The sequence below is a fragment of the Phyllostomus hastatus genome, unplaced genomic scaffold, assembly GCF_019186645.2.
Source record: "Phyllostomus hastatus isolate PE091 unplaced genomic scaffold, TTU_PhHast_1.1 phas_contig_210, whole genome shotgun sequence".
In the NCBI taxonomy this organism is placed as follows: domain Eukaryota; kingdom Metazoa; phylum Chordata; class Mammalia; order Chiroptera; family Phyllostomidae; genus Phyllostomus; species Phyllostomus hastatus.
This window is the reverse complement of record NW_025333737.1, coordinates 6,284,488-6,306,719: the sequence shown is the minus strand read 5'-3', so window position 1 is coordinate 6,306,719 and position 22,232 is coordinate 6,284,488. Positions and strand designations below refer to the sequence as shown.

At 39.7% G+C, this 22,232-nt stretch overlaps 1 protein-coding gene across 2 annotated transcripts in view; it reads left to right on the top strand.

The window, feature by feature from the left end:
- The window catches only part of MYO1D (myosin ID), a 320,834-nt gene that overhangs the window by 98,217 nt on the left and 200,385 nt on the right, over positions 1–22,232 (top strand). For both annotated transcript variants that reach the window (XM_045836252.1, XM_045836251.1), the window contains exons 11-14: positions 7,548–7,718; positions 11,318–11,388; positions 14,833–14,907; positions 21,458–21,590. In XM_045836252.1, coding sequence (XP_045692208.1) covers positions 7,548–7,718; positions 11,318–11,388; positions 14,833–14,907; positions 21,458–21,590 — 450 coding nt within the window. The remainder of the gene's footprint in view (positions 1–7,547; positions 7,719–11,317; positions 11,389–14,832; positions 14,908–21,457; positions 21,591–22,232) is intronic.

Here is a 22,232-nt window from a genome sequence, read left to right as displayed (position 1 = left end):
TAAAAACACTCAGCAAAGTGGGAATAGAGGGAGCATTCCTCAACATAGTAAAGGCCATATATGAGAGACCTACAGCCAACATCATATTCAATGGGCAAAAACTTAGAGCTTTCCCACTAAGACAAGGATGCCTGCTTTCACCACTCCTATTCAACATAGTAGGAAGTCCATTCCACAGCAGTCAGACAAGAAAAAGAAATAAAAGAAATCCAAATTGGAAAGGAGGAAGAAAAACTGTCATTGTTTGCAGATGACATGATAGTATACATAGAATATCCTGTAGACTCCACCAAAAAACTACTAAACCTAATAAGTGAATTTGACAAAACAGTGAGATACAAAGTCAATATTCAGAAATCAAAGGCACTTTTGTACACCAACAATGAAACATCAGAAACAGAAATGAGGGAAAAAATCCCATTTGATCAAGCAACAAGAAAAATAAAGCACCTAGGAATAAACCTAACCAAGGAGGTAAAAGACCTGTACTCAGAAAACTATACAACACTGAAGAAAGAAATTAAGGAAGATGCAAACAAATAGAAGCATGTACCATGTTCAGGGATTGAAAGAATTAACATCATCAAAATGTCCACACTACCCAAAGCAATTAATAGATTCAACACAATCCCTATTAAAGTATCAATGACATATTTCGTAGATACAGAAAAAACATTTCAGAAATTTATATGGAACCATAAGCTACCTTGAATAGCTGCAGCAATTTTGAGAAAGAACAACAAAGTAGGAGGGATCACAATACCTGATATCAAACTGTATTACAAGGCCACTGTAATCAAAACAGCCTGGTACTGGCATAAGAACAGACACATAGACCAATGGAACAGAACAGAGAGCCCAGAAATAAACCCAAGTCTCTATGGTCAATTAATATTTGACAAAGGGCAAAGAAGCATAAAATGGAGTAAAAATGTCATCTTCAGCAAATGGTGTTGGGAGATCTGGACAGCTATGTGAAAAAAAAAAAGAAACTTGATCACCAACTTACATCATACACAAAAATAAATTCAAGGTGGATAAAAGACTTAAATATTTAAGTTGTGACACCATAAAAGTCTAAGAGGAAAACATCGGCAGGAAAGTCTCAGACATTCCACACAGCAACATCTTCACTGATATATCATGTCCTCTAAAACAAGAGACATAAAGGAAAGAATAAACAAATGGGACCTCATCAAATTAAAAAGTTTCTGCATGGCTAAAGAAAACAGCATTAAAATGAAAAGAGAGCCAACCATATGGGAAACCATATTTGCAATGACACCCTGGACAAGGGCTTGATCTCCAAAATATATAAAGAACTCACATGACTCCACTCCAGGAAGACAAAAAGGCCAATTAAAAACTGGGCAAGAGGAGACTTCCAGCAAGATGGAGGTGCATAGGTGGACGCACCGTACCTCCACACACAACCAAGATTAGAACAACAACAATTTAGAGGCAGAATAACACCCAGAACTGATAGAGAATTTATCTGAATGGAAGTTGGACAGCCAAGAAGTTGAAGTAGACCCGTTTATCCAGAGCGGTAGGAGGGGCGGAGAGGAGCAGCCAGGCCTGGGGCACAGCGCGGAGAAAGGGGAGAACTGGGCGCATAAGGCAACCAGGAGGGAGTACATAAGGCATCTGGGGCACACAAGATCGCAGCAGGTAGACCCTAAATACTCAAGTGGCACCTGGCGGACCTAGTGAGGTGGCAATTGTGGACCAGGGCAGAGCGTGCAACCCAGGATCCCAGAGAAGGGACTGAGGTCCCACAGAGAACGGACCTACCGCTATTGTTCCCTCCCGCCCCCCGACATACAACATCACAATCTAGCCACTGGGGTGCCCAGCCCCGGTGAACACCTAAGGCTCCGCCCCTCACCATAACAGGAGTGACCAGACCAAAGAGAGAGAGGGAGGGAGGGAGAGAGAGAGAGAGAGACATGTCGCAAACAGAAGAACAGATCAGTGCCCCAGGACTCATCCTTTTGAGCGACCAAGAGATAGCCAATCTATCAGATGCACAGTTCAAAACACTGGTGGTCAGGAAGTTCACAGAATTGGTTGATTTTAGGCGCAAATTAGATGGAAAATGCAGGTTACCATAAAAGAGATGAAGGAAGATGCAGGGAGAACCAATGGTGATGGAAAGGAAACTGGGACTCAAAACAATAGAGTGGACCAGAAGGAAGAAAAAAACAACCAAACAGGAAAGAATGGAGAAATAAGAATTCAAAAAAATAAGGAGAAGCTTAGGAACCTCCAGGACATCTTTACATGTTCCAACATCCGAATTACAGGGGTACCAGAAGGGGAAGAGGAAAAGCAACAGATTGAACACATATTTGAACAAATAATAAAGGAGAACTTCCCCATTCTGGCAAAGGAAATAGACTCCCAGGGAGTCCAGGAAGCTCAGAAAGCCCCAAAGAAGTTGGACCCAAGAAGAAACACACCAAGGCACATCATAATTACATTAGCCAAGGTAAAAATGAAGGAGAGAATCTTAGAAGCAGCAAGAGATAAGGGGACAGTCACCTACAAAGCAGTTCCCAACAGACTGTCAGCTGATTTCTCAAAAGAGACCTTACAGGCAAGAAGGAGCTGGAAAGAGGTATTTCAAGTCATGAAAGACAAGGACCTATATCCCAGATTACTCTATCCAGCAAAGCTTTCATTTAGAATGGAGGGGCAGATAAAGTGCTTCTCAGATAAGGTCAAGTTAAAGGAGTTCATCATCACCAAGCCCTTATTTTATGAAATGTTAAAGGGACTTATCTAAGAAAAGAAGATAAAGAAAAAAATATGTATAGTAAAATGACAGCAAACTCACAATTACTAACTACCACACCTAAAGCAAAACCAAAAGAAACTACGCAAACAACTAGAACATGAACAGAAACACAGAAATGGAGATCATATGGAGGGTTAGCAACAGGGGAGTGGGAGGAGGAGAGAGGGGGAAAATGTACAGAGAATAAGTAGCATAGATTGTAGGTTGAAAATAGGGGGAGGGCAAGAATAGCATGGGAAATGTAGAAGCTAAAGAACTTATAAGTGTGACACATGGACATGACTAAAGGGGGGGATATGGGTGGGAGAGGGTGTACAGGGTGGAGGGGAGTGAAGGAGGGAAAATGGGACAACTGTAATAGCATAATCAATAAAATATATAAAAAAAAACTGGGCAAGAGACTTGAATAGACACTTCTCCAAGGAGGGCATACAGAGGGTCCAGAACCATATGAAAAGATGCTCAGCATCACTAGCCATCAGAGAGGTGCAAATTAAAACCACAATGAGATACCACTTCACACTGGTCAGAATGGCCATCATAAACAAATCAACGAAAAAGTGTTAGAGAGGATATGGAGAAAAGAGAACCATAGTGCACTGTTGGTGGGAATGCAGACTAGTGGAAAATGCAGACTAGCAGCCACTGTGGAAAACAGTGTAGAATTTCCTTAGAAAACTAGAAATGGAACTGCCTTTTGACCCAGCAATTCCACTGCTGGGATTATATCCTAAGAGCCCTGAAACACCAATCCAAAAGAACCTATCCACCTCAACATTCATAGCAGCACAATTTACAATAGCCAAGTGCTGGAGTCAACCTAAGTGCCCGTCAGTAAATGAGTAGATCAAAAAACTGTGGTACATTTACAAAATGGAATACTACGCAGCAGAGAGAAAGAAGGAGCTTCTACCCTTTGTGACAGCATGGATGGAACTGGAGAGCATTATGCTAAGTGAAATAAGCCAGACAGTGAGGGACAAATACCATATGATCTCACCTTTAACTGGAACATAATCAACAAAAGAAAAAAGCAAACAAAATATAACCAGAGACATTGAAATTAAGAACATTCTAACAATAACTGGGGGTGGGGAGGCAGAAGGAACGATGCAGGGAAAGATTTTTAGGAACTACTGTAAAGGACACATGGACAAAACCGAGGGGGAGGGTGGAAGCAAGGGAGGGAGGTGAGTTTGGCTGGGGTGGGAGGAAAATGCAGACAACTGTAATTGAACAACAATAAAAGCATTTAAAAGATTTTTGTTCAAGTATATTAGTATAAATTTTGCCTATTTACAAATAAACCAGAGTGTGCTGTTACTTTGTAATGAGATTACCTGCAGTTCTGATTTAAGGAGTGAACTCTTACAGCACATTTAAAATGCAGTTCAATTCAATAAAATTTATGAGGTCTGTCCAGAAGGTATCCAGCCATGTAGTATGAAAAGTAGTGGCGTTTCTTAAAGAAAATACAAAATATAAGAAACAAGAAATATTGTACATAGGATAATGACACCTCAGTCCCCTTCAAAGTACACATCTTGGGACTTAACACAGTTCTCCCAATCGCCATCTACTGCCCTGTCATATTTTCTTGAATCTCGTGAGGGTCTGAACTCGCTTCCCTTTCAAAGACAACTTTAGTTTTGGGAAAAGCTAGGCATTGCAGGGCACCAAATCTGGGGTATAGGGGTGCTGAGTCACCTGGGTGATTTGATGTTTCTCAAAAAAACTGCACGAGATGTGATGCATGAGAGGGCATGCTGTTGTAATGAAGCTACCAGTCACCAGTTGCCCATACCTGTGGCCTTCTGAATCATCTGAATAGCTTCCGCAGAGGAGTGTTCAAGCTTAACACAAACTTTGATGCAGATTTGTTGCTCTTCTCATTCAGTCATTTTGAATGCAATGATCGCACAGTACACATGCTCACTCAATGGTGTCTACAGCCCCCGCTGACTAGTACAGTGAAGTCGTCATTGTTCTTACACATGCATTCCAGTCCACTCTCCTTGGCTGCCAGATTACATTGATGTCATGCAAACCGTTCTTGTTATATTGACAATGGCTGGACTTTTTTCAGACAGACCTCATTGCATACACAGCTTTATTAGAATGAATATGTTATGTAATATAATACACAATTATAACTGAGGCTTAGATTTTTCTAGCAAATTTAATCATAAAACTTGTTATTCATATGTGATTCAGAGATACTGGTCAAAAAATATCCTTTAATAATCAGAATATCAAATTCCACAGACATAGTTGATAAATGCAAAAGTCAACAATTGCAATAGGCTATTTCAAACATCTGAAAAAGGAACAAAAGCACTAAACATGCAAAAATTTTTAGCAAAATAAACCAAGATATATGTGTCCTAGAGGGAACAGAAGGCTAACTCCAAAGTAACAGTTACTGCTCCCCCCAAATTAGAATCACTATTCTGGGCAAGTATTTCCTTTAAAATTTTCAGAATTCTGAACATAGTAATTCTTTTTTATTGGAAATTTCAAATACATAAGAGCAGAGATCATAATGTGATGAACTCAGTATACCCATCACCAGCTTGAACACTTATCAGACAATTGTCAGTCTTGTGTCATCTGCACCTACCCCCCGCACCCCCCACCCCCAGATTGTTTAGAGCCACATCCCAGACTGTGATGTGACAGTCATGTAATGCATTTCATCTGTAAATATTTCAGTGTGTTTCTCTAAAAGTTAAATACCTTTACAAAAACCATAACCACAATACCACTGTCACACCTAAAAAGTGAACAATAATGCCTTAACATAAAATATCCAGTCATTGCTCACATTTTACATTTTCTTAATTGTCTTAGAGGTGTTTTGTTTTGTTTTGTTTTGTTTTTACAGTCTGTTTGAATTTGGATCCAAAGGAGGTTCCACCATGATTCATTCATAGTTCCCTCGAAAATCTATAGATTCCCTCTTTCCCTCTTTCTCTCTCTTCCTTATAATCTTTTGTTGAAAAGAATGGGTCATTTCTTCTGTAGTAATTCCTATAATCTGAATTTGGCTAATCAGATTCATGAGGTGTCATCAAATATGTTTCTCTAGTTTATTATTTGCCCTTGGTTGTTAGATCTAGAATCTCGACTGGTTTCAGGACCAGTGTTTTTCTACCAGTGGTGTGTGAACTTTCTTCAGGAGGCTTTTATGTCTGTTTGTCTTATTGATTCAGTTTTAAAAGCTTTTGATGCTATAGTTTACAGGTCATTTTTAGCTGTTAAGAACTTGACTGTCAGGCACAAAGCTGCTTGATTTGGAGTGGGCCTGGGAGGTCTGGAGCCCACCCCATCACATGTCAGCTTGCGCAATTGGTCCCCTAAGACGCCTCCTAGAGATGTCAGGTTGCTGGAAGAAACTGGCCTGGAAACCACTACTTGAAACAGCATAAAACTTATGAACTAAGATCAGTCACTTTTGGTTTATATAACTGTAGTTTTAGGGAGCTTAATTTCTTTGTCTGTGGGACAAAAGACTTAGCCTCTAATTCCATAGTCCCAAAGTTTAAAATTTCAGCTATTCATTAGTATAGAGTTCTTGTTTTTTGAGTATTTTAAGGATATTTTTCCAAAGATGGAAGTAACTTTTCATCCTAATTGGAAATGTAATAAATGCCAAAATGAAGACAAATATTTAGACCAGGACCTCTCCATCTCTGTACTCCTGACATTTTGGACCAGATAAATCTCTGTTGTGAACCTGTCCTGTGCTTTGTAGGATATTTAACAGCATCCCTAGCCTCTTTCCACTGGATGCCGGTAAGACTCTCCGAGTCATGACCATTAAAAGTGGCAGCAGTCATTGTCGAAGGTCCCCCAGAGGGCTAAGGCACCCTCTGTGGAGAACCTCTGATTTAGACAAACCAGGGAAGTATAAAAAAGAAAGTAAAAGCCACCCATTTTGAGATTTTTAGTCCACAGGATACAGAAGAGAACTTGGAAGACTGGGAATGGAACTGAAAACTACAGACAAATAACCAGCATGAGTCGATTTTAAATAGCACAGAGCAGGGATACATGAGAAAGTTTAATAGTCTAGTATGAGTTTATAGATCTTACAGAAGGTAATAGAGACAACTCTCAGTTCAGGGACCCCTAAATGACATAGGACACATCAACACACAAGACGAAAATGTACAGTAATAAGCTGCGCAGCTTCCGGATAAGTTCAGCTTGCCTGAGCAAGGCTCCTGTGTGCTCTGCTTCTGGTGTGCCCTGAAGGACATCAGGATAAACAGGTGTCAAAAAGCATTTTTGTATAAAACTTGTGCATATGGAAGTTACCAAAAAGCCAGAGGTTATCCATAACTTCATTCAGCTCATGGAAGTAAATGAAAAACTTATTCTTAGCTTTTATCGATCCTTACATCTCAGAACTACATTTTTTATGGTATACCCTGAAAACACATCAAAACTCTCCTAAGCCCTAATATGCTTGTTAACTTTGGGAAACTGGAAAAGATTTGGATTTTAGTATAGGCCCATCCATATAACTTGAAAATGCACGTTCTGCACTTCCTCACATTATACATCAAATACAACTTGAAGGTTATTTGTTGTATTTGGTGTAATCTGGGTCTTGTGGTCAATGGCAAACAGATTGGGGGACTGAGAGTCTGGAAGAGGAGGGTAGGTACATGTGGGGGTGCTGTTGTTTTACCCATCCATGTCTCTGCTCCCTTTGTAATTGCTCCTTTGCTGTGTCCCGCAGATTGATTACTTCAACAATCAGATCATCGTGGACCTTGTGGAGCAGCAGCACAAAGGGATCATTGCGATCCTCGATGACGCCTGCATGAACGTCGGCAAGGTCACCGACGAAATGTTCCTCGAAGCGCTTAACAGTAAATTGGGCAAACATGGGCACTTTTCCAGCCGAAAGGTAATGTGTGTGATAAGATCTTCCCCTCATTTTCATCCATAAGATTTTCCTCATTGTTTGACAGATCTCAGTGAGTGTATATGTTAGGTTACAAGAATGTCCACTTAACTAAGAAAAACAGCCATAAACATCCATTCAATGATTTATTGCTCTGGATAAATTCTGCCTTCTCTGGTTTATAGTATGACAAGATTGATAAAACTCATAATATCCAGGAGAGGGAGCTCCAGACTATGCAATTTACTGGAAATAGGAAAAAAACGAACAAGATTCTTTGAAAAGCATGATGTCATTTATAACCAATAGATACAAAGTCCTTGTTCACATGTTAGAATTTTGCTCCTGCATCTGATAATTCTGGCACTGGAAATAGCTTCCGTCCTTGACTTTTTACTGTAGCCCTCAATTATAATAGTGTATGTGCTTTGCCAGACTATGTGACTTTCTTAAGAACAGAGAAATTCTAGCTATAATTCTGGTTGTTACACGGAAACTCATTCTTTAAATACATGGGTATCCTATCAACTGCCCACTTTTCACATTGTAAAAATGTTATCAGCAGATCACATCTCTGAATAACTGGTGGCAGTTGTGGTTATCAGACCTTTGTGCTGTGCCTTGCATGTAGTATACTATTAACATTTGTCCTAGGAGGGGGACACCATTGTCCCCAGGTGTTTCTTACAAATATAGGCTTGTCCATCAACCATAAGCTAAAGTAAAAACAGTCCCCATACTTCTTCACTTCCATGAAAACGAGACAAACACTTTTGCTCCTCCGTAATTCCATGTCAGTCTACGATGCACTGCCATTCTCAGCATGGATAAATCTGTTCTCTAACTTTGTCCCCTTTGAAATTACATAATCAGAATAGGAAGATTCCACAATGAACTAGGTAAAGCACAACCATCAGATATAAATTACTGGCTGATATTTATTTTAGGACAGTTTATTTCTAAAATACTCTCCTTGGGATGTAACCGAGGATTGACTTGTAGCCCTACTACCAGTTGGCTTTGAGATACTACAGTCTGATCTTGGACATTAGGGTTCTAGTTAGAGGTACCCCTTCAGTTATTCCCCATTTAAAATGCAAATACTTACTAAGTGCCTCTCATTTTTCAGGCACAATCCTGGGTGCTGGGGGAAAGAGCAGTGAACAAAATTAGAAGTCACCTAAATAATTTAGAATGATGCTTTTAGAGATGGCATGATTACATGGGCAGATGTCCTGTTTTTGAGAAATAGGTTGAAAATGTCCTTTGCAATCACAGCTGAGGTTTTGGAGACTCACCTGGAATTGTGCCCACCAGATGATCAGTGTTCGTCAAATCTGAATTAAATTGGTCACGATCATACCAAATAAACCTTATAGAATATTGCATTTTAAATTAAAACATGCAAGACTTACTTAGATAAATAACCGTGATACTCACATGAGAAATCACCTCGTTTTACTGTTTCACCTTGGCCATTTATACACCTGAATTAAATTTGCCAACCAAGTATTTGGAAATATAATCTCATTCTCAATATAGCAACTGTGCATAGTACGTTTAAGCAGTTGTTACTGATTTTGTAGGAAATGCTGAATAGTAATTAATCTGTAAAGATTGGATTTTCTTTCTTTCTTCCTTTCTTTTCGTTCATTCTTTTCTTTCTTTTCTTTTCTTTTCTTTCTTTCTTTCTTTCTTTCTTTTCTTTCTTTTCTTTCTTTTCTTTCTTAAGTGTGGGAGCCCAGGTTTTGCCAACCAGGTGGCTCCTTCCTCCAGCATCACCCCAAGACAAGCACTAAGATGGGAGATTTTAAAGTGTACTCTTTCCTGGGATTTTTGCATAATGAAGGAAAGACATGAAATAACCAAGCTGTCAGGATATTTTCATCACTGTGAATCTTTCTGTTACATGATCCCATTATTCTGTATGTTCAGCCAGGTCTTAACCATTTGCTACTGGTTACTGATTAGCTCAAGTTATTGTCATGTTAAATAAGAGGTTTTTGGCTTATAATATTTATTGAGGTGCTAAATTGTTTCTTATGCTTTAAAGTTATGAAGAGGTAGGAAAATGATCTAATAAACCTTAAAATTAGTATTTAAAGAATTACTGAAGAATTAATTATGAAGTTAAATGATAATTGCATAACTATTATTATTTTCTAGAAAGTAAAGCCTAACACCTTCTATGTTCAGATCAGTTATGACTTTGCAGTACCCAAATGTAAGAGTATTTAATTAGTATAGACATCTCTTGGGTCCTTCTCCTTTGGGGGTTTTATAAATAGGTTTTATGAAAGTGGTTAATAAGAGAAGAAAAGAGGAATCAAATATTTTGGAGGAACTCTGTATGTTACTGGATCTCCATAGTTTGTGTAGCCTTGATGATAACTCCCTGAGACATGATTGTTAAAGGAGACAGAGCAAGTAGATGGCAGAGCCCAGAGTGGAGCCTTGGAAGTCTGACTTCTAGTTTCCTGTCTGACTGTACGCACTTGTTGAGTAAATAGACTAATTATTCCTTTGACAATCTAGATATTGGCATAGACCCCACCATTCTGGTTAGGATGGTTTGTTATCTAACACTACAACCTAAGTGGTTTTTGTGCATAACTGTACTCAATGTTTTGTGGATTCTTAGACATCTGCCTTAGAACTTAAAGGCTATCAAGTGATCTTTCACAGGGCAGAGGAAGTCTAGGTGCCACTGTAACAAGGAGAGTTGCAGAAAGTTATGGAGACTACCAGGGCTGCATAGAAACTGCCTTTCCATAAAGTATTCCTCTTCAGTGAGAAAGCTTCCAAAGGTTGATCTCTATGAAATGATAGATCCGAACTAGAGTCCCAGCCTAGCAAAAGACAGGCAAGCCACGCTCTTGTGTGTACAGGAAGCACAGACATTACGTTCAGTCCCAACAATCCTTCCCAGAGCTACCACCTGCGAGTTACATGGCCTCTGCCAGTTGCCTAACCACTTTGAGCCTTAGTTTCCACGTGTGGAAAGGAGAGCTCATAATACTGATTCAACTACCAGTGGTGAGGATTGAATGAGACACGTGCGTCTGCCAGACAGCAGGCCCTCAGTGTGGCCCTCCTTAAGTGGAACATTGAGAAGGAAACTGTATCCGTCAGGGTTGACTGGAGTGCATTAAGACCGCAGCCAAGATTAAGTGTCATAGACAGTAGAAGCCCACTTTTTCTCAGGGACCCAGACTTCTTTCACCTTCTGGCTCTTCCATCCCCTAGGCTCTGCCCTTCTCTACATCTAGCTAGTGGGAGGAGAAAAGAAAGTGCAGAGGAGGATTGCCCCCTTCTCACCAGCTCAGCCCTGGAACAGCCTCACCTCTCTTCCACTCACCTTCCATTGTCCAGAACTTGGTCATTCGGCCACATTCAGCTGCAAGGCTACTATGTGGATTTCTGGTGAAAGCTTGCCGTCTTTACCACACAAGCAAAATATTTAAATCAAGCCCCACACAGTGTGATTTCATCCATAATGACATCATGATTTGTAACATTTTATATCTCATATAAAACTGGAATATATTTTTAGGAAAGTGAAAATGGCTGTTTTCAAAATAATCTCCTTCTTAATTTCTTAGCTCTGTGCCTCAGACAAAATCCTGGAGTTTGATCGCGATTTCCGAATTCGACATTATGCAGGTGATGTAGTGTGAGTATCTTACTTCGGTACCTCGTGTGATGGTTTGCATGCAACCTCCCTTTAGAAAATATAACCAGGGGAAAATATAAGTTGTTTTCCTGTTCACTTTATATACCTCTTTTAATCTTTCACTTTAAAAAGAAGTTGGCATGCTTCATTCATTCCTTGCTTTTCAAACATTTACTGAGCATACACTATGTGGCTGTGCACAGTTCCTGGCACAGCTGGTAGTCAGCTGACTGGATAAATACATCATTTATCCTCAGCTAATGGATAAATACATCATGGAACCTTGTTAAGAACTAGGATGGAACAATAGCTGAGAGGGGCCTTTTCTTGAAGACACTAAGAGTTAAGTGGAGGATATAAGCAGTTACATGATAAGTCACTCTAAAGAAGAATGAATGGAAGGGTTAAACTAGAAATGCACAAATGAATACACGGAGCGGTAATAATTACCAAGATGGGGAGTATAGAGAAATCTTGCTGGAGGAAGTGATACCCAAGCCAAGTCCTAAAAGTAAAAGAGGCTTTGTTAGAGCAAAGAGCTAGGGAGAGAGGAGGGAGAAGAGACAGCAGACATACAGGCCCTGAGATGAAAGTCATCATTGTATGTGCAGAACTGTAAATATTTGGGTAACTTTGTGAGCAAAAACCAGTTTGCCATATTATTTCTCAAATATGATTTGAAAAGTAAAACTTATATGAGCCACATTTGCTGATTATAATAAAAGTAGAAATTGATAAGAAAACATAACTAAAAAATATAGTTGTCATAGTGTTTTAGTTTCTAAGAGCTGCAGTAACAAATTACCTTAAATTGATGGCTTAAAACAAGAGAAATAGATTCTTTCACAGTTCAGGGGGCCAGAAGTTTTAAATCTAGATGCCACAAGGCTGTACTCTGAAGGCCCTAGAGAAGAGCCTTTTCCAGCTTCTGGCAGCCAGAGGCACTCCTTGGCTTGTGGCCCCATCACTCCAATCTCTGCCTCTGTGGTCACATTGCCTCCTCCTCTTGGGTGTGTTGGTGTTAAATCTCCTGTGCCTCTATCCTAAAACTACACTTGTGATGGCATTTAGGGCCCACCTGGGTAATGCAGTTCAAGCTTCTCCTCTCATGGTCCTTCATGCGATGACACCTTTCACCAGAGAGAGTGAGCATGCACAGGTCCGAGGGAATTTGACATGGACATTTTTTGGGAGGGCATTTTTTCAGCCTACTGTACTTAGTATGCTTTGACTGTCCATTGAACACTGCTCCTTGTCTTAGTATTTAAAGAGCCCTCTTGTTCTTTCTTCTTATTTTTTGCATTAGGAATTCTATTGATATTCATAAAACCCATTATAGGGAGAGATGAAGCAATAACAAAAAAGCAAATGATGATCTCTAAATGCTGAAAAGACATTTGGAGAAATTTTAATAGCTGTTCCTGATTTAAATTAAAACTCTAGAATCATAAAATAATATGGCTCAAAATTATCACCCCATCTGTCAAACTAGCCATTAGTGCTGGTATGGCACCATTTCCCACTTTTCCTGGTCCTCTTCCCAGGTTCCAGAATACTGAAGAGGGGAGGCCCAGCACTGCACAGCTATCTCCCACTGCAAACCCAGGCCTCACCTACATGGTACTTCCATCTGGCTCGAAATGGCAGAGCTGGACAGAGGCCTTAGAGACCACCTAGGCCAGCCCTTTTGTTTTATAGATGAAGAAACTTACATAGAGTGTATAAAAGTCATACCCAAGGTCACACAGCATGTTTATGGAAGAGCTGAGACAATAACTAGGTTTCCTGACTCCCAGAACTCTAGCTGACCTCTTTGAGTGTATTCAGTGCCTCAGGCTTGCCCTGCTCTCCCTAAGCCCTACAATCCTTGTCTAGATTTTTACTGGACATCTTCCGTGTGCACAATACTTTATAAAGTATAGTCCCTGCCCATAGAGAACAATCAGTGTTAAGATGCATACATAGGTATATGGTTGTGAGTGTGTGTGTTTACACACATAAATTTGTAGATCATCTGTATAAATAATTACATACATATACACACATTTACATACATACACTGATACAATAAAAGGTATCTAAAATAATTGCCATATGAATTGTTGTCAGAATTCAAAATAAGGAAGTGATATAATACTTTTAGCTGTGTGATAACCCAGGACGGCTGATGCTGCCTTGGGTCCTTGGATGCTAGGGATTGTTTTTATAGGAACAAGTGGGAAGAGTGCTAAAAAAATATTCAGGAAATAGCAACTAGGACCATTTGACTGGAGGGTATCCTTTTTTGTAGCATAGACAAGTAGAAATGCCTGGAAAATAGGTTGAGATCAAACCATAATGAGTCTTGAAGGCCAAAAATAAGGACTTTGAAGTTTGAATTTTACTGGCTAGACAACAGATTGAGTCAAGTGACTTCAAGGGTTCAGTCAAAAATGACTTGAAGGTATTAAGAAGAAAACTAGGGTTGGGGAGGCAAGGACATAATTTTGGACTGGTGACCTTAAAGGGCCTGTGGGCAGCATAGCCTGAAGGAACTTTCTTACAGAACTAAATGTGTAAGGATGAAACATCGGCAAGGGGTCAGGGTTAGAGACCTGAGAAGTGTGTACATTGATGTAATTGTCAATGAGAATGTATAGACAGGCGAGAAAACAGCTGTAAGGAGCAGCTACATCTAGAATTACTATTTGCTCAACTGCCTAGCCTCTGTCCTTACCACCCAGAATCCTCCATTCCTCTTATACCACCAACCCTGAGTTCCCTTCACCACCTAGAGGCCATGCCAGTCACTGCAGCAGAGTGGCTCCCATTCATTCCCTCCCTTCTCACCAGATGCTGGATTTCAAGACCTTACTCATCTCCCTTCCTCCAAACCATGAATATTAGCCTCCTTATTTTCCCTCAAGAAAACCATGCATGTGCCTGCTTCCGTCCCTTCCTTTAATCTGTTTTCCTGTGTTATCTGCCTTCCTTTCTCCTCTGCTTATCCAACTCTTACCATCCTTTGCAGTTCTCCTTGGATTCTTTTATCCCACCCTGAGCACACTGAGCGAACCTTAGGCAAGTCACTTGACCTCCGTATGGATGAGACTCTTAGCTCCTGTGTGTCGCTGTTTTGCTTTTATCTTAGGAATGTTGGATGATGATAAGTACAGCTGTCTGTATTTTAAAAGTCATCTTCTTGAGGTAAGCAGTAAACCGGGAGAAAATTATTTTAATTGTAATAATGGTGATGATGTTTGCTCTCCCTTTAAGGAATAGAAACAATAGCCCCTCTATGTAGTAGGTACATTTGATATCCCTTAACACAGAACGTGGAGGACAGAATCAGCCTTATAGATTGGTTGCATAATTAAGAGCAGAAGGGCATGTAGGCTTCTAGAAAAGCTTAAATGTGGCTGTTTGGTGAGTAATGCATGTTTTTCTGTTTTTTTCCTCTATTAGCTATTCTGTCATTGGTTTTATTGACAAAAATAAAGACACTTTATTTCAAGATTTCAAGCGCCTCATGTATAACAGGTAGGATTAAATTTTATTATCTTTACATTAAACTCTGACATTAATTGCACAGTATATATACACATTATTTTTATGTGACAATTTTAAGATTTTCTGGTAAATTTTCTAGTTCTGCTTGATCATACTTAATGAATAAGATTTACTTTATGATTATAAAAATCTATAAACATAGGACAGGGACCTACTAATAATATGATTTTCCCTGATTTCCCTTGGGTTGCCTCCGTTTCTCTGGTCACTGCTGCCATCCTTCTGGCACCCCCTACCAGTGTAGGCAGGAGTCCCCGGCTAGAACAGTGGCGAAGGGAAGGTGTCAGATAACCTCTGGCACAGCTGAAACCTGTACACACTCAGACTCCCACTGTAGTGTCTTAGCCTCTGACTAAGAGACCCTTGGACATCAGAGTGGCATCTCACATGAGTGGTGACGTATCCTGAGTGGACAGAATCTTCTCACAATCCCAGAAAACATGAAAAAGCTATGGTGGAATAAAACAAAGCAAAGCATCAAACCCAACATGATGCTTTGGAAAGAAGGCCCATGAAGGAAAACAGATTCTTAGCCAGCTTCTTCTTTTGGATTAAAGAACTGTAGTCACTCATTTATCAAGTCGCCTCAGTCCGTTGGTCTGTAGATCATTGAAAATCATTGCACACCTACAAGCCACACGTTCTTTTGTGCTCTGGGATATGGCTGTGGAAAAAATTCGGACAAAGTCCCTGCTTTCCTGGAGCTTATATTCTAGTGGAGATCACAGTCCATAAATAAGAAAACAACTAATGTCCAGGTAGTGACAAGTGCTGTGAGGAAAAATTAGATAAAAGATCGAAGGGTGCATGCAGGTAAGCACAGGGGAGGCATCATAGATGGGATGGTCAGAAAATGCTTCTTAAAAGAGGTGACATTTGAGAGGTGACAAAGACCTGAATGAAGTGAGGTCGAGAGCCAGGTTCAGTGGGGGGAAGAGCACTGCAAGTAGAGATAACTGCTAGCACCAAGGTGCTAAGCTAAGAATGAGTTTGGGAATATTGAAGGCAGCAAGAGGGTCACTGTGGCTTTAAAAAAAAAGAGGGATAGGGACAGTGATAAGGAATGAATTTATTGTCATTCAATAAATGACAATAGATGTCCACCAGTCCTGAGTTATAAAGGGTCTATGAGCCAAGGTGCGGAGGATGTGTGAAGGGAAGCTGTTGGAATTAATGATATGTTGAAGAAATCACTAGGGCTGCCTTGTAAAGCACATACTATTAAGGGTAAGAGTAGACTGGGGAGACCAGTTAGGAGGCTAGCTGTGTCATCCAGGCTGAGACTTGGATGGTAGTGACAGAGATGATAAAAAGTGGTCAGAGTGGGTAGTATTTGGTAAGTAGAGCCAGCAAGATTTGCTGATGGATAGAATGTGTGATGTGAGAGAAAAAAACAGAAATCAAAGACAATGCCTGAGCAATGGGGAAGGGATGCTTGGTGAGAGGAAGACAGGAGGAGCTAAGTTGGGGGAAATCAGGAGTTTTCTTTTGGGTATTGTATGCCAGAGGTGCGTATTGGACATCCAGTTGCAAATGCCAAACAGGCAATTGCATGTATGCATCTGGAACTCAGGGTAAAGGTGGGACTAGATACATAATTTATTGATAATGTTTAATGCCATAAGTCTGGATGAGATTTAGAGTGAATATAGATTTAAAAATAAAAAAGAAAAGCGGTCCAGGACTGTGAACCAAAGGGTCACAGGTTCGATTCCCAGTCAGGGCACGTGCCTGGGTTGCTGGCCAGGTCCCCAATGTGGGGCATATAACAGGCAACCACACATTGCTGTTTCTCTCCCTCTCTTTCCCCTGCCCTTTCCCTCTCTGTAAAAATAAATAAATAAGATCTTAATACTTAAAAAAAAAAGAGGTCCAAAGAAGAATCCCTGACACTCCAACATGTAGAGTCAAGAAAGAAAGGAGGAAGTAGCAAAGGAAACTGAAAGCATGCCAGTGAGGGAGGGAGAAAACCTGGAATCTGGTGTCACTGAGACCAAGTCAAGAAAAAAAAGTGCTTTAAGAAGAAAAAATTATAAACAGTGTCAAAAATCTGTGAAAAGCAGAGGGATGTGAGGACCAAGACTAACCATTGGACTTGCTAACATGAAGGTCAGCGGGACTCTCAACAACACTGGTCTCAGGAGAGTTGGGAAGACTAATGTGTGATTGAAATGGGCTCGGGGGAACACGGAAAATTAGACTGTGGAGACAGTGTGTTTAAACAGTTCTTTTAAGAAGTTTTGCCATAAAATAGTTCATCTGTGTGGATGCCACTACAAATGATGATGGAGCTGTCATCACTAGAAAGTAGTTACAGAGAGCCCTGGCCAGGTGGCTCAGTTGGTTGGAGCATTGTCCCATACACCAAAAGGCTGTGGGTTCGATTCCCGGTCAGGCCACATAACTAGCGTGTGGGTTCAATCCTTGGTCAGTCAGGGCACATATGATTAGGCCACCAATCAATGTTTCTCTCTGTCTCTCCCCCCGCGCCAACTTTTCTCTCTCCCAAATCAATAAACATATTCTCAAGTGAGGATTAAAAGAAGAAAGTAAGTTACAGAGACAGTGGATGTGAGAGAGAATTCATGTAAGAGCTGGCTGTAGGGAAAAAGGGCTTCCAGAAAGGGGTTTCAGAGGGACAAATGACAGACTCTGGCATTGTTCTGTGTAGAAAATGTCGAAACTCAAATTGGAAAAATGGCCTTAGCTTGCCAGTGGCAGTGTCAGGGTTTGTTGCTAGGGGAAGAAGGCAACCAGGCTGTGTACCAAGAGGCTGCCCCAGGTGGCATTTGTTACCTTCGTGAGTTTGTGATGGCCCAGAGGGTCAGCTCACTGAGAACAGCCTCACCTTCCAGTGGCAGATTCATGTAACCCCAAGCTCACAGGACAAATGGAGAAGCAAAGCAGCCTGTGGATTTATTTCCAGAGAGTAACAGTCACCTGGAATGGAATACTTGTATTGGTATGACAAGTTTTTTTTTCCTATTGGAAACCCTACTAGGGAAGTCAAATAGCAGTGAGAATTCCAGTTTATTGACAGTGAAAAATATTGCCCATAAAAATCCAGAATACTTAATTCCTTGGTAAGCATGGAATCAGAACAAAGGAGCCTAGATAAACCCAACAGTTAAAGGCATCAAGCTAAGATGAATTCATTTCACAATAGGGATGATCTTGCCAAAGGTGTAAAAAGATTAAAAATCTGTTGACTGTAGCCCTGGCTGGCGTAGCTCAGTGGATTGAGGGCGGGCTGCGAACCAAAGTGTCGCAGGTTCGATTCCCAGTCGGGGTACATGCCTGGGTTGCAGGCCATGACCCCCAGCAACTGCACGTTGATGTTTCTCTCTCTCTCTCTTTCTCCCTCCCTTCCCTCTCTAAAAATAAATAAATAAAATATTTTTTTAAAATCTGTTGACTGTAACATACTGTATATATTTCCATAATAGGAAAGGCCTTGCCAGTGGAGTGGGAAGTCTTGAAATTGGGCTAAAACCATCCTCTTAGATGGTGTTTGGATGGGCTGCCTTTGCCTCTGGACACTTCAGTGTTTCCATGGCTAAATAGCCTCCCAAATTTCTTAAATATTTTATTTATTTATTCATTTTTTAGAGAGAGAGGAAGGAAGGGAGGAAGAGAGGGAGAGAAACATCCATCAGTTGCCTCTTCCATGACCCCAACTGGGGACCTGGCCCGCAACCCAAGTGTGTGCCCTGACCAGGAACCAGACCAGTGACCTTACTATTACCAGTCCGGGGCTCAATCCATTGAGCCGCACCTGGCAGGGCACCTCCCAAATTTCCATCCTTTATTTCTTTATATGTATTTAAAGAGTAATTCTTGGATCTCTAGTTCTGTAGTCCTTAGAGGATTCATGCATGTTAGTTAGTGTGAGTGTGTGTGTGTGTGTGTGTGTCAGTGAGAGGAGGAAGAAAGCAAGCAGGTGGCAGGCCAGGTGCACAGACTTTATTCATCAGCACTGTCTTGTTAGCCAGCTAAGTTCTGTCTTGTGTATTATACGTACTGCCTTTCTGGACAACTAAGTTTTCCTTTTAAGGAGAGGGTTCCTTTATTTTATCTATTTATTGTATGAGCTGTTAGTAGCAATGCTTTTATTTTTTAATTTTATTTTCCAATTACAGTTTACATGCAATATTATTTTGTATTGTTTCAAGTGTACAACATAGTGGTTAGATAATCATATACTTTACAAAGTGTTCCCTCTGAAATTTCCTACCTGGCACCATACATAGCTATTACAATGTCATTGACTATATTCCCTATGCTGTACTTTACATCCCTATGACTATTTTGTAACTACCAATTCGTACTTCTTAATTCCTTAATCTTTCTTACCCAGCCCTCCAATTCTTCTCCCTTCTGGAAACCATGGTCTATTCTCTGTGTCTGAGTTTGTTTCTATTTTGTTTGTTCATTTGTTTTGTTCTTTAGGTTCTATGTGTAAGTTTAGTCATATGATATTTGTCGTATTTCACTTAGCATGATACCCTCTGGGTCCATCCATGCAAATGGTAAGATTTCATTCACTTTTATGGCTGAGTAATATTCTGTTATGTAAATGTACCATATCTTTTTTATCATGTCATCTATTGATGGGCACTTGAGTTGTTTCTGTATCTTGGCTATTATAAATAATACTACAGTGGACATAGGGGTGCATAAATTTTTTTGAATTAGTATTTGGAGTTTCTTCAGATATATACCCAGAAATGGAATCACTGAGTCATAAAGCATTTCCATCTTCAATGTTTTGAGGAACCTCCATACTGTTTTCCACAGTGGCTACACCAATCTGCATTCCCACCAACAGTGCACAAGGGTTTCCAGAAATGGGTTCCTTTAAATGTTTGAAAACTATTTTGTTAATATTACATTCATGACTTACTGGCTTAAAAGTGATTTCTCTTTACAATGATTGTATGTGCCTATTTTGATTCATTATGTATCATTTCTACTGTTTAATAGTATAATAATAATAATATAATAATAAACATCTTATTTCCTTCATTTTCAACACCCCTCCCTGTTCCATTTTACAAAGTTGTACAGGAATAGTCCCTAAAAATGGGCAGCAGTGAGTAAGGTGGTATCTGGGGTAGAAATTGTATAGACCAAAAGCCAGTGATTTTACATTAGAATTTTCAAAGTACACGCACTCTGCTTTCAGGAAATTGTATTCAGTAGGTGTCAGAAAGGTATCCCAGCACTATGTGCATCAAATGTTGAGAACCACTGCCTTAAATTCTCTCTCTGCTAAAGATTAGGAAGGAAAAGTTAAGGGGAAATGATATGTATTTATATGGTTATTTTTATTGATATGCATATCATTAGAAAATTATGGAATAATATTGGAAAGTAAAACAACTAGGTCCATAAGCCACAGATCACTGCATTGCTTTATAGCCACTGCCGGTGGTGGCTGGCACTGCTTGCCAGCAGTGATGAGGGTGAGGGGCTTGGCTCTGTCTTCATTCAGAGACCCAGTAAATCTTCACCTCACCGTTTATCTCCTTTGCTCTTTTGTCATCGATTCTGGCACTTTGCAGCAATTATTCTGAGCCTCTACATATAGAAATGTACTAGGTATTTGGAAAACCAATTCAATTTTCTCAATTTTATACCAGGGGAAGAAAAGAAAAGTAGACAAAATGATGGCAGTTGGAAACACAATTAGCAAAAAAATGTCCATGTTAATTATTTTCTCTTCTCAGCCTTCAATTTAAAAAAAAAAATCTATAAGAGAGAAGTTTCTAGCAAGCCAGCAACATTTCAAGTTACAATTTCTTTAAAATCCAAAGCTCCCAAAATGAAACAGGAAGAAAATCAGAGTTGAGAGTACCACACATTTTTAAAAATATCCCCACAGAGCCAAATAACAAATATATAATCTTTGGCATGAAAACTGGCCTGAAGCGCACTCAGGAATTGGATTGCAGCAGCCTCAGTGTCACGTCAGTGACATGTTATAACTGCCCGCACTCCCTGTAAATGTGCTCGTAAATTCAACTGCAGTCACGGGAATTGCCAGGAGACGACGTGAACATGATTATTTCTAACTGTACCTTTAGAAAGACCCGGCTTTTTGTAGTGTTACCTATTCTGTAGGAAATATGTGTTTCAGGCAGAAGATACTTCACGTTCATGTTTTCTACCATAGCAGTGAGAATCATTTTCCTACTGGAGAGTTACCCTCATTCTTAATGACTACCACCAAAATCATTTTCTTTCATGTCTATGCTGTAAGGCCCATGTTAACTATTCAAGGGTCCTAGGTCATAATAATACAGATGCCACTTTAAAGAAGTTTGAAGAGCTTTTTAAATATAGTATAGTATAGTTTGGACACATCTTTCAGCATAATTTTCTGTATGGAATTTTTTTCTCATTTATGCCTAATGAGTTCGGTCTGCGTCCAGTCGTGCCTCCCAGGATACTCAGTTCAGCAAGATTGCTTAGCAGTTCTTTTTCAGTCTGTTTGAATTGCTCTCTCTGTGCTTCTCAGTTCAAACCCTGTGCTGAAGAACATGTGGCCCGAAGGCAAACTGAGCATTACAGAGGTGACCAAGAGGCCTCTGACCGCCGCCACCTTATTTAAGAATTCTATGATTGCTTTAGTAGACAACCTTGCATCAAAGGTAATTACTTTCTTTTCTAAATATCCAAGTTAATTCCTAGATTCCCTTTTAATACATGTTATAGAGAATGTATATATGGTTTGCTTTTTAGGTAATTATGGTAAATCAAATTGAAGAATGTGTATTTTAAATGAATTTTATGATAGAATTTTTAATTGCTTTTTTGTTGTTGTTAACATGGCTGGGTAAAACTGTTGTTTGTGTCCCAGATTAAAAAAAAAAATTAATTTGGGCTTTTTATCCTACTGTTGTTGTCAAGGGAAAAGTCTAAGTAAGGTCTTTAAAACATAGATGATAGATGATAAATGATAGATAGATAGATAGATAGATAGATAGATAGCATATGCCTGACAAAAATAAACTTCAGCCCTGTACTGATGACAAAGGCTGGCTCAAAAAAAATCTTGGCTGTTACACGCCTTCTATATACGTATCTGAATACAAAACGATCAGCTAGAGTTTTAAGATAAAGTTTGGTTCATAAGTATTATCCTTAAGCTGTTTTGTCTTGTTTTGTTTTGTTTTGTTTTCCTTAGGCTGTTTTAAATAGTTGAAATCAAAAGATGTAGTATTGACAATTATGTCTACTTTTTATTGTTCCTTTGAGATCTAACATTGTTTGATAACTTTAGTCTGTTTTTA